A 17,937-nucleotide genomic window follows, 5' to 3' on the forward strand; every position below is an offset into this window, starting at 1 on the left:
CACTGCAGGTAGATGAGACTGTTAGCCTGTTCTAAGGTAGATCCAAAAACTTGGAATACTTTTACTCTTACTGTATACATTTCTGACAATAAGTGAATGAAGTGGCTGAAAAAAAAAAGTGGTTGAGAGTCAGTCTAGCTGTAAACGGCTCATTTTTTCATTGGCTCACTCATTTACAGGGGAAACGTTTAGTTAAATTAGTTTAAAGGAATTCCTTTTTATCCAAACTCAAAGGAAGAAGAAAATATCAGGTACACGTGTCTTTAACTCGTTGACTTCCAGGTAAAAAAAAAAAAAAAAACCAAAAGGGGTTTTGTTCTGATTTTGTTGAATTTAATATAAATTTTCTAAATGTACTTTTAAGTTTTTTTTTATGTTTTACTTACATTGTTCAGTTTATTTGAATAATTATTTGATTTATTATCAGCAAATATTTCATTTTATTTTGATAGGATTTTGTTTTACTATTAACATTTTCTTCATTAAACAAATATTTTTATTTTATTTTAATAGATTTTATTTATTTTAAAATAAGCATTTTTTTCATAAATACGTTTTTATTTTGATAATTTTTTTATTTCATTAAAAACAAAATTTTATTCTATTTTAATAATTAATTTTAATACAAGCAATTTTTATTTTAACAACACATTTTTCATTTTAATATATTTTTTTTTATTTTATATTTTAGTAAAACAACATTTTATTTCATTGTTTGTTGTTGTTTCATTTTATTTTTCACCTGGCTCTATACACAAGCTTTATACTGAAAGGCAACCTTCTCCTTCCCTGTAAACTTGAAGGAAAAGACTTGAGATTGGAACTGCTTTTTGTAAACAAGTCTGCTTGTAAGGAAATCCTAAATTAAGCTGCTTTTTGCACCATTAGCAAGGTTGACCTGCAGGTTGTGTAGCAGCATGTAATTAGTTTAGTTGATTCCTAAATAGTTATTCCAGTCAACTTGGTGCACCTAATAATCCTCTCTCTGTGTCAGAGACAAACCCCTAAAATTAATTGCAAAGCTGCATTGTTTATTTCAGATTTTTCTTTTGTACAAGAAATGTTCTGTTTTTGTAAACACGACGACGTGACACTGATTACTTCCTGCAAAGCAAATATATGATATTATCAAGCAGCTGCATGTTAAGTGGAATCTTTATGTCTCATATCTAAATATGTGCTTGTAATAAAATAATCCTCTCTCTCTGAGCCAGATGTCTTCCTACACATTGACCATCATTATTTCCATGTCTTACATCAGATGCATGAGTGTGTCAGCTGAATATGAATATTTTCCCAGCAGCTGGAGCGATAGGGGTGAGAGGAGAATATAGGAGCTGCTGCTTCTGCCTCCAGATAAAACCACATCACATCATTAAACCTTCTGCCGTTGCTGCTTCTCCTCCAGGCCCAGAGGGACTCGGCTTCAGTATAACGTCACGTGACGTTCCCATCGGGGGCTCGGCGCCCATCTACGTGAAGAACATTCTGCCTCGAGGAGCTGCCATCCAAGATGGCCGCCTGAAGGCAGGAGACAGGTTGCTGGAGGTGAGAAAGCGAACACTCACTTTGATTCCAATCAACAAGTCTGAATGTAAAATACGTTTCTCTGCGACGACTTTACGGGCTCCAATCCGTGTCAAACGCTGCTGCCATCTGTTTCATTCCGAGTGGAAGTAATTAATCTCAGGTAACGGGTTTGATGTGGAAACGGCGCATCCTGTTCTGAGATCAGAGCGCATGTTTTCAAACCCTTGTGCTGCACGAACAAACCAGCTTTTGAAGTTGCGTCATTTCACATTGCAAGTCATTTGCATAAAGGATTAGGATGTGCAGCTCTGAATTCAGCTTTTTCCTCATCTTAAAACTTTGAAGTGACAAGTTAACCAGCAGAAAACCAACATCCTGCAGCTTTGAGTTTAAAAGCCTGAAACTTTGTTGATTTTTCTTCTTTTTTTTTTTTTTTTTTTTTTTTTTTTTTTTTTTTTTTTTTTTTAAAAGTTGAATTAAATACTCCATATTAGGCTCATGTGCAAGATTGATTTTATTTATGGACTTCTACTTAAATACATCTAAAGTTTACTAAAAAATGTTACTTTCTGAAAGCTGTATTTTAGCTTCTGTCTCTTTAGGATTCATTGGTCAATTGAATTATATTGACTACTTGTTTTTATCAACCTTTTTTGTTTTCCTGACAAAAAACAAAACAAACTACAAGCTACAGTCAGCTCCGATGTTTCATGAAGCGCAAGCAATGAAAGTCAACCTCTGAGAGAAAGAAAATGGACGTGGTTGCATTTTACACCTGATGTAAACAAAACAAGGTGTTTTTGTAAGTTCTTGGGAGGTATCATCACAGACTCATTTTCCATCCTGGAATCTCTGCACAACTGAAGAAGCTAAAGCTAACGGTGGGCTGTGTGATAAGCAAAGTAAAGACGTTAATTCAGCCAAGATGGCAGTCACTGTTAGAGGTCATTCATGTCACAGTTACAGGAAGACTTCAGACGACAACAATCCAGAACGGATTGATAAAAATGACATTTTACTGAAGTGTTGAAAAAAGTTCAACAGATCGTTTTAAAGGAACGTGTGGCTGAGACGGTGAGGATGTGTGATAACACATCATACAAACCCCCTCCCAACGCACAAAGCAGAACAGGCCAGAAGTCTGTTCTTCTCTCCATCTCAACAAAACACTCATTTAATTTTTCTTTAGTCGACCCAAACTCACCATTTAAATAAAGAAATTAAGATGAAAACTTAATAACTTGTAAAACTTTGACTTAAATGAAACTCTGCTGTTGCAATGAGCACACTTGGCAGAATGCTTTTCGTTTCTGTGTGTGTTCCGGTGACGTTGTTGAGCAGATGCAGTAAATACCCGGAAGATTCTGACAAATGAAAGACATACAGACGTTCCCGGTCATTCTTCTTGCAGCGCTGCAGGGTTGAACCCAGTCCCATGTCTTGTTTAGGTAAACGGAGTGGACCTGAACGGACGCACCCAGGAGGAAGTGGTCGCCTTGCTAAGAGCCACACCGATGGGCGGGGCGGTCGGGCTGCTGGTTCTACGCCAGGAGGATGCTTTCCTCCCCCGGGAAGTGGTACGTAAAGTCGCTCGTCCTGCCATCAAACACATTTAAGCATCATGACGTCGCTGCATTCCCTCCTCCCACTGCATGGATTTCTTTGGATTATGTTTGTGTGCTTGCACGTGTGCTTCCTGCGCTGTCACAAGTGCCGTTAATCTCCACAGTGAGTGCCGCGTTGTCTTCTCATTTCCCAGCTAACACAACACGCCATCCGAGCATGCAGATGGATTGTCTCGCTCTGTCGCTGCACTCCTCTCCATCATGATGCTGTGGCTAGCCTGGGAGGAAACCTGTAGAGCTTCTCCCTTTATCTCCTTCAACCTTTCCTTTCCCCTTCGCTCCGTCTTCAGCCTTTCTTTATCTCTCACCCCTCCCCGACCCCTTTTTCCTGCGCCGGGTAACCCCCCCCCCCCCCCCCGCCTCTCTTCTTCCATCGCGCTGTGTTTAGCCTCCGAGCTGACTTGGTGGATTTGGGGATGAGCAGACAGACGCAGGGCAGGTAGTAGGCAGAGAGTGAAGCTTGAATATCAATCAGGCAGCATCCTCTCTTGCAACATCATCCGAACAGACAAACAAATCCTCGTAAATGCTTGTTGGATGCTGTTTCTGTCAGTTTGTCAAACAGATGTTTCTCACAACTTACAACTTGAGCGGTTCAGGCGAACTCGTGGTAATTTACTTGGTTAGGTGTCTTTGCTTTTTTCCATGGACTCGTTTCATTCTAAAATCATCTTTAGGGAAAATGATGTGCATGCCGCCACCTGTTACCTTTCTGGATTGAAAACCTGGCGGAGGAACATAAAAAGAAAACAGCAGCAAACTGAGACTAAACTGCTTTTCTTTTTAATGTGAAGGAAGAGTGAACAGTGGAGGCTGCTGGCAAGCTTTAAATCACGCCGGTGTTTACTTTGCAACAGCAGTCAATGATTTTCTGCTATCTCCTTAGCTCCTCTAGCTGGCTGTAACGCACGCCTTGTTGAGTAGTAATATGAGTTATATCACCAAACGGCCTTAAATCCCTCCTTTGCTCTCATAAAACGCTTCTGTACCGTCAGAAGCCAGCGGTGCGATCAGAGGCACAAACAGCCGTGCAGCAGGGAGCTGTGTCAATCAAACGGCTGATTGGGGACAATTATCACAGCAAGGGATGCAGATGAGGCTATCGGCTGGCTGTCGCCATGGGCAAGGATCGACCAGACGGGCTGCCGCAGTGGTCAATACTCATCTTAAGATTAGAGCAGAGCCAGAAGTCCAGCTGGCTCTGCCTTGTTGGTAGTTAGATAGTTGGATTTATTTGATCTGAACTTGTAGAAAGTGAAGAACTCGAGGGAGATGAGGTCCAGTGCACAAATTGAGCAGCTGAGGTCTCGATCTCAAGCTAGACTTCACAATTTCTCATGTGTTTTAGAGCTCATAGAGAGAATAAACTGCATGCGGTATGTATTCATGCCATGAAAAAAGACCAGCTGAATGGCTGATTTAAGCTAAAACGGAGAAAAATAAGAATAAAGCTGCATTTTAGGCATTTTAGGTGTTAATACGGTCTCGGCACATGAGTTAAAATGAAAAGTGGCAGTTACTCGGCTTCATGAATTACACCTAATGCAGAGTAATGAAAACACACAGTCGGCAGCTGCTTTGTAACTGCTACAGATGCCCCAACCCGTAAAAGACGTGAAACAAGAACCATTAATACAGCAGATATTAGAAAGTCTGGCTTTTATCACTCATATGGAATTAAATCAGTCCTCCAAATGACATAGTGAATATAAAGTTAGTGTGTTTCTGCAGTTGATCTTCTGTGTTATGCAGTTGTTTATAATGCTGCTTGTTTTACTTTTACTCAGTTTCATTTTTACTTCATTTTATTTTCATGTAACTTATTAGACTGTTGCATGGCTCTAAACACTACAGGCTTTAATTAAAAATATTGATTATTTACTTAAAAAAAAAAAAAAAAAAAAAACAACAAAAAACTGGATGGTGCTTATTGTCCTAAATTTAAAGGCCTGTTTATGGCTAAGGGAGAAATGCTGCAGAAGAAATTTCATTCATATGTCATCATGACACACATTTATATCACACATAAATGTGTGTCTGTGTGCAATAATGTAACAGTTGCACAAAAGCAAGCTGAGATGCATGATCTGACAGCTCATGATGAGGATGGAGGAACGATTCACAGCAGCCAGATGTGTCTTCCTGGGTTAGCGATGCTAACATCTTGGTTGTATTTAGGTAAAACATACACGTCCACCAGGTTAGGGAAAAGAAGACAAAGCTGAGGTTTAACAGTGGTCCATATGTTTACTGGGACAACCCATCTGCCATCCCCAGCCCCCTGTGAACAGCCGCTTAATTATTTAAACACCAGGAGAAACGTGCAGTTCTCCAGAAACCTGACAACTCTCTGCTTTCTGTATGTTGGTGTGATGACAATGCAACACTAACAAAGTTTCCCACCTTAAAACTTTCTAGCTTGTTCTGATGGTAAACTCATATTATTTATGTACATTTCTGCAGCCGTGTAGTGTCCCAAACCTTTTTTTTCCCTCTTTTTTTTCATCCAATTGATCCAGTCGGGCGCATCATGTGAATTTTACTGGGTGGAAAGCGCTCAGAGAAGAGACAGGATGAAAGACACGTGCTTAATTAGCTTTAATTGGAAAATCCCAGTCAAGTTCTCATTAATAAGAAGTTAAAGGCTAAAAAAATGGCAAAGCAGGGCGCTTTTACGGCTTGGACTGCAGCTGGACTTGGTCATATTTCTAATTTACTCCTCCCTAAAGCAGATCTTTATCTACTTGGTATTTGTGCAAAGATGAAGCACCAACACAACCGAGTGGCAGTAAAATACTACAGTATAAGGTTGCAGAGATGCGTTCACAGCCTAAATGTGTGTATATATATATATAAATATATATATATATATATATATATAAAGCCTTATACTTTAATTCAATTCAATTCAACTTTATTTGTATAGCGCCACTTCACAACAATGATGTCACAGGGCACTTTACATACTTAGCATTCGGTTTATTCCCATCATAGTTGATATCAATGACAATACCTCTAATAAGATTTCTGTAAACACTAATTTGGATGATTGATGGAGTCCATGTCTGTAACAGCAAACATCAGCACTGAGATTTTATCTGATGAGCTGAAAAATAAGCTGACACTACTGGAATTTCATCTGCAACCAGCTTCCCTTTTCCCTGTTAGATGAACATGACCATCATATTAGCTGTTCATACATGCAGCTTTTATCTGAAGGAATGAACTAAATTCCTCATGGCAACACAACAGTGCTCATTACACTCTTGGAGGTAAACCAAAGCAGCACAAAAAACTTGTGGTTGCATAAAAAGGTCCCATTGTTCCGAGGCAAAGTGGTCAAACATGAATGTGCTCTGTGAAGGATTCGCTGTCACATCTGCTTGCTGGGGTTCACCACTTTCATGTCCTGCATGCGCATTCATTCATCACACACGTTGCCATCCACAGCGTCTTGTGTCATCAAGTCTCCACTGATTCTGTCAATGAATTGTTGTTGCTTGATTGCTTTTGGTTCTTCTCCCCCTCCTCCCTTCCCTTCCATCCTCTAGAATGCCGAGCCCCAGATGCAATCCCCCAGAGACTTGGTAAGACTCCACCCCAACACCAGCTTGCAATTAAACCCACTTCTTTTGATAATGAGAGCAAGAAAAAGAAAAAAAAAACAAAAACACATTCACCTAACAGCTCCTGCTCCGTGTTATTTTGTTCCCAACTCCCCTTTGCATGGATTATCACCCATTTTGGAAAAAAACAAAAAAAACGCTAACATTTGCTCGTGCGTGCATCCAGCCTCTGTGCAAGATGCAACTCATGCATGTACGTGTTAGTGACGACCACTTATTTTAATCTCCAGCCAAAGTTGCTCCAACAAATTACAATTTCATGGTTGATCAGTGTGGAGTGTTGAGGCCGCGCTGCCGTCTAATTTGCTCCATCACTCCCCTTAGAGCTGTATTTGTCTGCGAATGTGGAAACATGTGGAATTCTGCTTCATTTGCCGGCTGGGGATGAGGTTGTCAGTCTGACCTTCTTACTGCAGATGTGTGGCGAATAGCAAACAGTTAGCGGGACTCAGAGTCCACTTTGTTCAGGAAAGTGCAGACAGCCGTCTGTGACACTGTTTTCAGAATATTCAGACTGATGCGTAGAAGCAGTTTCAGCTCCTGCAGTGTCGCTGCGGCCTGTGTTTTGCTTGGCGCGCTTTACCTTAAAAGCTTCTCCACCAAGGCAGCTGGTAAAAGCTCATCTGCTTTTACTGCCGTTATTAAAAAGCCATTCTGATTTCCATAACTGTCCATTTACACACCGAACCTGAGCTGTAATCTAATATCCACACATCGTCTTCACATCTGGCTTTAGCTTCAGGTTACATCTGGATCAGTGGAAGTAATTGGTTGTGCTTTGCGTGGCGCATTAGACGTGTAATTGGCTGGTTAATTTGATTGGCAGCTGTGCAGGTGACAGTGGAGAAACATTATGGCAGGACATTCATGATTATTGTGGCTGCAGCTGGCACATTTCACACATGTTCAGACAAGACAACATGTATCAGCAATGAATTAGAGGATTTATGTTGATTTGACGTCTGAATGTGGGATTAATTCTTAAAGTCTTGTTCAATCAGACTTGTAACATTTGTGGTTGGCCGCCAAATTGCTATCTACAAGGAGGTAAAATGTGCTTTTCTGTGACATCACACACACTGAAAGGGCTTTTTTGATGTATATTTTTACAGATATGAAACAGAGAAGTGAATCAATCAAAACGATTGGGCAGTAAAAACTGATCACAAATCAAACTTTACAGTCGGAGAACAAATGCTTTTGTTGCCTTCAGCATGAAGTTAGGAAATGTATGTCTAGTCGGTTATTTTTTCCCGTTTATTGGTACCAGTACAAATTGGTGCAGTGTTTTGAATCATTGGAAAGGCTGATTGGTCACCTTGACAACAAGATGTCACCTGTCAGGCTCATCTTTCTGTGGAATGAGTAACACAGCCAAATGTGTAGGTAATGCCACCTAAAATGTCCATAAACCCCTCTTGTTGGTTTTTGCTTCTTTTTTTTTTGTTTTATTATTATGCATTTTAGTTTTATTAAGCCGCCAGTGAAGAACCTCGGTGTAATCATGGACTCTTCACGTTCCTTAGAAGCTCACATAAAGCTGCTTGTCTGGTCCTGTTTTTATCATCTGAGAAACTTTGCCAAGCTAAGACCCAATGTTTCACCATCAGAGCTGGGGACGATCGTTCATGCCTTCATCTCCACCTTCACACGTCTAAACAAAAAAACCGCCGGGCCGTCTCCAGGTTGTGCAGAATGCCGTAGCAAGGCAACTTACTAGATCCTCAAAATCCCCCCGTCACCCTGCTACTGATCCCGCTGCACTCGCTGCCCATTACTTACAGAATACACTTTAAAATTCTGCTTCTAGCTCAAAGAGCCCAACACGACCAAGCTCCAGGCTACATTAGGAATCTTTTAAAGCCTTACGTTCCTAGCAGGTCCCTGAGATCTGCTGACCAGGGTCTGCTGGTTGTTTTACATACAAAAACAAAAGGTGGCAGAGCCTTTGTAGCAGTCCCCCCGTCCCTGTGGAACTCCCTTCCTCTCAGCCTGAGCCCCGCTGAGTCAGTGATCTCTATTAAAAAGCAGCTCAAAACACATCTTTTTAATCTCGCTTTTACTTAGTTTTACTTGTTTCTTAATGTTTTATGTTTTTTTTCCCAAGTTTTTGTGTTTTGTTGTGAAGTGCTTTGGGATTCTTGTCTTGCAAGGTAAATATATAAATAAACATTTACTTATTTATTTAGTTATATTTTACCCAGTCAGGGACCTCAGTAGTGAGATGATGATCCATAAACAGCTTGTAACCTCCTGCTTATACACATCACCAGCCTGATGGCTTCCCATTCTTCAGCCTGGACTTGGTGAAGGTCAACCAGCATGGCTGTGTTGGTCATCATCGCATGTGCAACACACGTATCGTATGTGTTCAGTGGGGTTGAGGTCCGAACTCGCAGCAGGTCTTTCCCTCCTAAACTCTGGTGGAGCTCTATGATGATTCTGACTTTATTAGGAGAATGGTGTCATCCTGGGATAGTTTGCCACAAATTCCCAGATATATGATAATCACTGGCTCCAGACCGTCATGCCAGTCAGCTGACACTGACAGGTTACATCTTTGTCTACTGTCCATGTGATTTACAAGCAGAAGATTTCTGTAATCCAATGTGTGAATTTGAGCCCACACAAAACTCCCCAGTTTTCATTCCTGGTCATTGTTCGAAGACTGTATTTTTGTGCATATGAGCCGAAAGGAGGTGGAACAAACCGCTAAATGTTTCTCTCTCACTTTTGGTTTCATTAAAAGTTATTCTGCAGCCTCTCCTCTCTGTCTGACACAAACCAGACAGAAAATAGAAGATAATGATGAAAATAAACTCTGCAAAGGTAACTAGTGGTGCCGTAAAAGACCCTTTAAGAGTTTAAGTTTAGACATGTAGAAGCATTTTTGGGGTGTTTCCATCAGTTTCCATGAACATTTTCCATGACAGCAGTGTGATAATGAGGCTGTTGTGGCAGCATGCCAGGTGTTGCACCAGAAACAATCTTATCCAACACAAGACTTAGTTTGTTTTCATTTCAACAGATCGCCAAATGCATCCTTCAGAATTCATTAACATTAGTTTCCCTTGGTTTGGGCAGTTGCCTGCTAATAATCTATACAGCCATTTTGAAAAGAGGCAAAAACATTCAAGTCATCTCCTCTTACCCCCAGACTCACCCTCCTTCCCGTCTTCCAAACTCCAAACCTCTCGACGAGCCTCTTTCCTACTCGCCCATTCCCGGAACATCCACCACTATAATGGATTCAGCGCCTTTCAGATGTTATCTCTTGTCAGGCACCTCAATTTAAACATCTCAGCACCAGTAACAGCAGCAGCAGCAGCAGCAATGGCACCGTGATGGTGTGAGGTTTTAGAGGCGGGGTGTGCGTCTAACCAAACAGGCCAGCTTTTAATGGACATCCATTTTCGAGAAATAGATGAGTTTCCAGTAAGAGATGGTTGGATGATAAAGTGCAGCGACTGATGATTACTTCATTATTGTTCTCTTGAATATACTTTAGATCAGCGGTTCTCAACCTTTTTGCAACACAGTACCCCTTGTAAAATATTTTTTTTCAGCCAAGTACCCCCTAACCAGTGCAAAGTACTTTTGATTCAGAAAAAAAAAAAAAACATGAAATACAGCATTTTATCATTTGTGTTTGGTCTTTTAAACTTTAATTGTGTTTTGCACATCTCTACTATACGCTTCAACCAGGACTGTTGCTTGTAGGGCTGTGACGATATGCTTTTGTCCCGATTCGATTCCGAATTTCTGGGTGCCGATTCTATTTAGACTGTGATTTTCAAAATTCTTCAATATTGATGATTTTTGTAGATTAAATTTTTTTTTTTTATTTTATAAAACTTGTTTTTGCTCGTAATTTTTCTTAATTTCAATTAGGAAAAAACAACACAGTAGCCGGACCATCATTCTGCTGCTATAATGCCCCAGAAGACAAGTAAAAAGTTCAATAAAAACAATTAAAATGGCAAAAAATTTATAGTGGATTAGATTTTTTTTTTTTTTTTTTTTAAAAATCGATTTTTTTAACAAAAAGAAGCGATTTTAAAATTGTGAAGAAAAAAATCCCGATTTCCGATTTTTCGATTTGATTTTCCCACCCGTAATTGTTTGTGTTGTCAAGGCGACAGTTGGGTTCATTTCACATTGGATTGTGGGATTTTGGGAGGAACAAAATGGTGTAAATCTAAATGTAAATTCAGTTTATAAAGTACATTTCCATTTATTGGAATATATTAAATATATGTATAATATTACATTATTATTTTATTTAACTATGTTTTAAAGAAAACAAATGAAGATGAAGAAAAAAAAATCATGTACCCCCTGGAATGCCTTGAAGTTCCCCCAGGGGTTCACGTACCCCCATTTGAGAAAGTGTGCTTTAGGTCTTAGAGGCCTCCTGTCTTTTAAATAAAAGTGTCAAAGTTGTGCAGAGTTTAAAAGACCAAATGTTCTGTTTAGTTAACATGATAAAAGCAAGAAGTTGTCAGGAGTGACAAGGAGGAAACGGCTTTATGGGTATTAACTGGGCTGATTCGGTTCTGTATGATTGTTTTTAGTCCATGTACTTTGCAACTCTTTCTGCAGCAGTGATGAGCGTAGAACAGCTGATGGAGCGTAATATGCAGCCGGCTTCTGGAGCGGCAGGTCTGCCAGCTCTCCAGCTGGGGTCTTTTTAAGCTGGCTCGGCATGACTCATCCTGCGAGGTGCAGTTCTGCTGAGGGTTACGCAGCTGATAAACCACAGCAGCTGAAGTGGAAAAGCTCTTCCTTATTGAAAAGGCTGCCATGACCCAAAAATCGGCCGCATTTGTGCAGCAGTTCACCATCGTTAGTCAGGCATCCAATACCTTGTTAATAACTATAAAGTCACAACTGGATCACCACCTGCTTTGGAAAGACAGTGTTCTAATTATAATGGATCAGGTTCATGATGTTCCTCACTCATTCTTATTTGAATAGATCTTAGCACCACATGACTGGCTTTGTTTAGGGGATGTATTGACAGCTAGCAACAGGAAAACTTCTGTAAGCTGCCACTACGATGAGTCTTAAGACACCAACACATATGAGGAGACAGTTTGTCCCTAGATGATTTCTACCTTGACTGAAGCAACAAACACACACACACCTGGCTGGACGACGATGCTAGCCGATGTTAGCCGATGCTAGCAAAGTTGGGATGGATTTCTCCTGGATCAGTGCTTGCTTTTGGGTCAGCTGGAGGTTTATCGGCCAGGCTGCTCACTTTTTGTGTAGGTGGCACTCAGCTCTGCTGTGGTATCCAAATGATGGAGTTTCAGGATTGATGCTACTGGATGGTGTAAAAATAAACCTCAAACACTCACAAAACTAAAAGTGGAAAATTGGGCTGCTTGCATGGCGCATTGTCTCAATACTGAGTGAAATAAAAAAATGTAACCAAACTAAAAGTGGTGCCGGCTGGTCGCTTTAAGTGTGGAGCAAATCTTTTTTAAATACATGTTGCAGTTTAACAAATATAACATGTAAGATGAAGACTAAAACTTTAAGGAGAATAAAAACACCGTTCCAAAGGGACGGATGGATGTTGCAGAGGAAAGAATAGCAAATAAAAAGTTGGACCAGAAGAAGAAAGGAGAGTTGAACTTGAATGAGGCTTAGTTTCCCATTTCAACCAATCAGAGTGGTCAGATTTCTTACAGCTTTGCTTATTAGATTCTCTGGTTATCACTTTATTCTTCAATAAAATCCCAAAGCTTTTTAGGTGTTTCTTTCTCTGCTGGGTCCATTTGTTCCAACAGACTAACTCCAGTTAAACTTTCATACATCCAGTCTCCTTTTTGCTCAGGAAACATGACGAAGTGCTGCTTGTATGAGGATTTGTGTGTCTAATCACCCTTCAACCATGACTTTTACTCCTCTGATCCTTCACATTAAACTTTGGTCACCTCTCTTTGGATTATCTGTCTCTTTTGATAACATGACATACAATGGGAATGTTGACTCTCTGTAAAGGGTCGTCATGTCTAACCTGTCGACTGCTCCCTTTAGCCTCCACAACAGCCTGTGACAGCCAGGAAACTCCACTGGCTGATTGAGGTAACTGCTGCATGACATCCCCAGCTCCGGCCATTATGCTCCAGAAGGAGAAAAAAAAAAAAAGCCTCACAGGCAAATGAGAAACTTGGGTGGCTGCACAAATAGGACCGAGGGTCATTTAAGCAATCCATTGCTTAGCCAATGATCTGTAAAAACAAAGCACTTTGTTTGCTTTCTTTTGTCTCTTTTCTCATCAGCGTTCTTTATATCCTTCTTACACTTCTCCTCATCTCTTAATTTAACTCAATTCCCCCTCTTTGTGGTCTGAAACATGCACTTCCAGGACTCAAATCCTCTCTGCTGCACCTGGCTTCTACAATAGGGCTGATCAGAGGCATCCGTCTCTACGTTCCTGCTCTGATTGTTCCATAATGGGCCCATAACATGAACATTCAGCTCCATTGTTTATGCCATTAGTCACACGGGCTTATGGAAAATTACAGCAATGCTACGTTGAAAAGCCATCAGCAGGAGCAGCAGTAGTTCAGCAGCAGCACTGTGCCAAGATGCTATCTATCACATGTGCACGTTTCCTCTCCACTCCATTCACAAAGCTGTTATGAAACAGTAATCTGCCGGCACGCCATGGTGTGATGATGAAGGATTTCTTGATGGCATGATATACAGGAGCATTTGGCATAGCATTACTCAACATAAATATTATGCATTTGAAATGATCTGTGTATACCAAGCCCACAGGTGTGAATGTGTGAGTGTGTGTTTTTTTTCTACAGCTCACACACATGATTAAACAAAAGTTTTGAAATAATGTAAATTAATTATATTTGTTGATCAGCGTAACCTCATAAAGGCAGCATGGGAAAATATGTTGTAGCATCAGTTGCATTGAAGGTGGAGTATGTAAGATTTTCAATATTTTCAAAATAAATTAGCTAATAAAATAACTACAATCATAATCAGAAAGTTTTTTTAACATATAGGTTCCAGTCTGTCCATATTTGATGTGTTATTAAATTACAAGTTTAATTAATGACAAATGACAAAAAGCACTTTTTTTTACTGGTAGGCAAACATTTAAGAAGGGTCTTTGTCATTAATTAAACTTGTAATTTAATAACACATCAAATATGGACAGACTGGAACCTACATGTTTAAAAAACTATCTAATTAGGATTGCAGCTATTTTTTTAGTTAATTTATTTTGAAAATATTGAAACTCTTACATACTCCACCTTTAAGCAGAAATCGGTCTTATTTTAGTCAAAACATGAAGTTAGGTTACCGAATAATCAGCAGATTTAGCAGGAAGTGTTAACTGTGATGAAGCTCAGTAAATATATAAATGTTGACCTGTATAGACATGGTGTCTGCAGGTGCAGCTCCATGTGGTGTCTTGTTTAGCCCGTTGCCACCACCTCGTAGGCTGTACCAGCGACAGCTTATATGTGGTATCTGCACAGGCTTTATCAAACACACGGCTTACTGAACAAAACTGAACTTGATTTGAGGTTTTGTTGAGACATAACCGGTTATTATGCACTCATGCAACACCGTTAGACGTTTTCCACACTCTGATTCAGGTTCTGAAAAAGAAAATGATCTTCTTGATTAATCAAAGAACTACATGTAATACAATGTAAAATTTCCCTTTGCACTTTTGTCCCTCATTATTTCTACCATCTGGTAACATTGATAGAAAGTGTGTGGGAACATGATAATTAACTTGTGTTCATGCATCAGTTAGGAGTGGGAATTTATGGCTATAGCAAGCATGTATTGGAATACTGGGATTGATTATGAAGATGTAAATGATTGAACTGTTTGCTGCAAAACAACAAACAGCAATCAGGCATCAGAGATGCTACTTGACAGCAGCTCCACGGCTTTGTTGTTCCCCAAAATCTATAAATGCCCTGAAAATGAGCAAAAGTCTGTCGACATTATGGCAACCCTAACTCTAACCCTAACCCCACAACAAACCCGGAAATATTAAGAACAAGCTGGTGTGCTGCAGTGATGTCTCGTCATAATTAATAAGACATGCTGGTTTCACCAAATAGGCCCAAAGTCTAGGTCTAGACTCTGCCTAAAGTCTTCCTAGACCTCCTTTAGTTGCTTTTTCAGAACAACCTGTCATTGTGCTATCAGGTCTTAATTCATTGGATTTATAGTAAAATAAAAACGAGCAGCCGTCTGTGTACCAAGCCTGAGACTGACAATAAGAAAGGCATTATGATTTAGTTTGTGTGGATCCAGCTCCCAGCCTGAAGCATCTCCCAGTCCCTGTTGTAGAAAAATCCTGCTGCCATCACCATGTTTACATGGAGAGATTATGTATTTTGTATAGATTTTACTTTTAATGCAAAATGTTAATTTAAAAAAAAAAGTGTTCAGTCAGAGATGAGTTGATGATGAATATTAAATCTGTTCTCTTTTTATTTATGTGTTTATGTGATGATGCACATGACTCAAGGCAGTCGGCAGTAATTGGTGCATCCCTGAGTTCTGCTGATCATTTTTTATCCTGAGTGAAAGTCAGAAGTTTGTGTGTTTAACACACAAAGAAACCAAACTTTAAATCAAATATTGCTTTTTATCTTTTTTTTTTTTTTTAAGGAAGCAGCTTGGATCAGTTTAAAGGTTGTAAAATATAAACACATAACAGAGTTTTGGAGATTTCTTCTCAGAAAAAAAGGAGTAGTTATTCCTTCCTTATGTACAAATCAGCTGCATTTTATGACTGCAATGAAAAGAATTCTTCAAATCGCACACCTTTGCATCATTATTAGTGCAGGAAAAGCCGTAGAAATGAACGGTTGCATGTCTGCGTGAGAGGACTTGATGGAGTTTGTGTCGTGTAGGGACTCATTGGTAATAAAGTCAGTCAGAGACGACAATTTTTCCACAGAACGGGTCTTCTGATTTAATTGAAGTGATGTTTCAAGCTGTCACCTGACCTATATACACAGACAGCACGTACAGCACACACTCACTCTCACTCCCAGTACATAGAAACATGGACCATATGAAAAACACAGCAGGCATATGGACACAAAAACGCAGCCTGTCAGATGCACAAAGTGCACTTGCTGCTCCAAACATGCACACAGCTGCGGGTGTAATTACTCAGCACTGGATCGGGTCATAAATGGTTTGCAGTGGCTGTGAGGAGAAAGAACGAGGGCAGCTGATTAGCTTTGGACAGCTCGCATAACTGTGCATTACTCCGTTCTTCCTCCAGATGATGTCAGTGGTGAACATAATTCAGTGCCTGCTCCTGTTTGTGCACACGTCATCATCTACACACTTGTGGACCTTCTTCCCCTCCCATTTCTCTTCCTGTTTCCCTTGTTTACTCACACAAACATACCTGCCTTCCTCCACGCTGCGCTGGTCTTGGCTCAGTCGATCACACAGGTATTTGATATTCATGGTCTATCAGCGTGAAGCTACAATGAGATGCATCAGAACGAATGAGAGGAGGGAAGGAAGGCGTCGGGGGAATAGGAGAAGGAACTGTGAGTACAGGGAGGAGAATCATCAGAACATCAGAAATGAAGCGGGAGAGGATGTGAAATTGGGAGGGAAGGCCATCAATGCTTCATTTGGAAACGAGTCGTGGCACAAACACAACAGCGCGTGTGTGGATAGGTGTGTCTACATATATATAAAATGTCAAAGGCAAGGGATGAGGCAGCCGGTTTGTTAAATATAGTGACTGAAAGTAGTAACGGGCAAAGAGTCCGTATGAATACACAGAGATGGATGCTACAGTAGGCAGCCAACAATGGTTTCCACGCTCGACTTCTCTCGGCCAATTACACCCTTCACTGGCTCCTTTTTACCTCCGTCCTTCTCCACTTCTTTCTCCCTTTACAGTCACCCCCACTCTCCTTCATTTAGCCATTTTCTTTCCTAAAAATCACCTTCAAGCAACTTTTGTAGATGCCATCAAGTCGACGGGTTTGTTCTTCCAAAAACCGCCCATCATTTCTGCAGCGAGTGGTGAGAGGAAGGAGTGAGATAGGTTTCTGAAATGCTGAGGATGTGCTCAGTCTGTTGAATTCAAAGGAAAGGAGAGGCTTTGAGGGGGGGAGACATGCATTAGTTGTGTAAAGCAGAAGTGGTTTGGGGAAATGAATGAAAGAAAAGAAAAGGTGAGAAAATGAAGGAAGGAGAGGTGTAGGAGGAAGATGGAATGAGATGATGTGAGAGCAAAACTGTGTGTACACCCAAAAGTGTTTACTGCGTTGGCCTTCAGGTACAGAGAAAAGCATTAAACAAACACATTTTAAAGGAACACATCAAAAAGAAGAAGAAGAAAAAACAAACACCGTCCGACAAGATGAAACACAGAAGAAGAAAGCAAAACTGTTTGAACTGGTTTCTGTTTTTAAATGGTTTGAGGTTTCATTTTAGTCTGGTCATGTTTTGGCCTTTTCTACCTAGTTTTGTAGAATTCTACATTGAATAACTTTTTTTTTTTTCCTGTCATCTGCTTTGCTGTTTTCTAAAATGTTATTTAGTTTTTATTTTATTTATTTATTTTTTTTCTGGCTTGGAAAACGGGTTGTGCTTTGTAGAATATGTCTAATATGCAGATCAATTCCCCATCAAGTCCCGTGTTAAAAAGAACTTCACAGAAGTAAGCATGTTCACAACCTTGCTCAAAAAAACATTTTAGGTTTATTAGGTCAAGTTCACCTTCATGACAACATGGGGGGTGGTGATTTTATTTTTTTCTTTTAAGAACTCATCTGTTCAGAAGTAATTTAATCTAAAAATTCTGCACAATTGGGAGCATGTCCTTTTGACTGAAAGGTACCCGATTGGTGGTTGCAAGAATGTAGCAAAACAGCAGTTTTTAGCTGGCTGACATCGTGACTTAGCTTTAGCCTGTCAACCTGTGTTATCTGGTTAGCTTCCATTTGCTCCGGCTCAGTTAGCTCCATAGCCACAAGCAGAGTTTTATGATTATTAATAACCCACCCCCACACTCTCAGCCCCTCAGCTCTACCTCTTTGCCTGTTTTTGTCATTTCCTGGAGCGACAACACATATGACGTTGCCACGTTCACCTATTTCCATTTAAACATTTAC

At 40.1% G+C, this 17,937-nt stretch overlaps 1 protein-coding gene across 6 annotated transcripts in view; it reads left to right on the forward strand.

Annotated features, from left to right (window-relative positions):
- Positions 1 to 17,937, forward strand: part of pard3ab (par-3 family cell polarity regulator alpha, b) — a 305,596-nt gene that overhangs the window by 156,389 nt on the left and 131,270 nt on the right. For 5 of the 6 annotated variants that reach the window (XR_013771364.1, XM_079243165.1, XM_079243169.1 and 2 more), the window contains 4 exons: positions 1,409 to 1,548; positions 2,979 to 3,107; positions 6,707 to 6,742; positions 12,830 to 12,877. Coding sequence is in view for 5 of the 6 variants with exons in the window: in XM_079243165.1 (XP_079099291.1) it covers positions 1,409 to 1,548; positions 2,979 to 3,107; positions 6,707 to 6,742; positions 12,830 to 12,877 (353 nt within the window). In the remaining variant the exon portion in view is untranslated. The remainder of the gene's footprint in view (positions 1 to 1,408; positions 1,549 to 2,978; positions 3,108 to 6,706; positions 6,743 to 12,829; positions 12,878 to 17,937) is intronic. The other variant, XM_079243166.1, reaches the window with a different exon arrangement.

Source organism: Telmatherina bonti (genome assembly GCF_933228915.1).
Source record: "Telmatherina bonti genome assembly, chromosome: 7".
Classification (NCBI taxonomy): Eukaryota; Metazoa; Chordata; class Actinopteri; order Atheriniformes; family Telmatherinidae; genus Telmatherina; species Telmatherina bonti.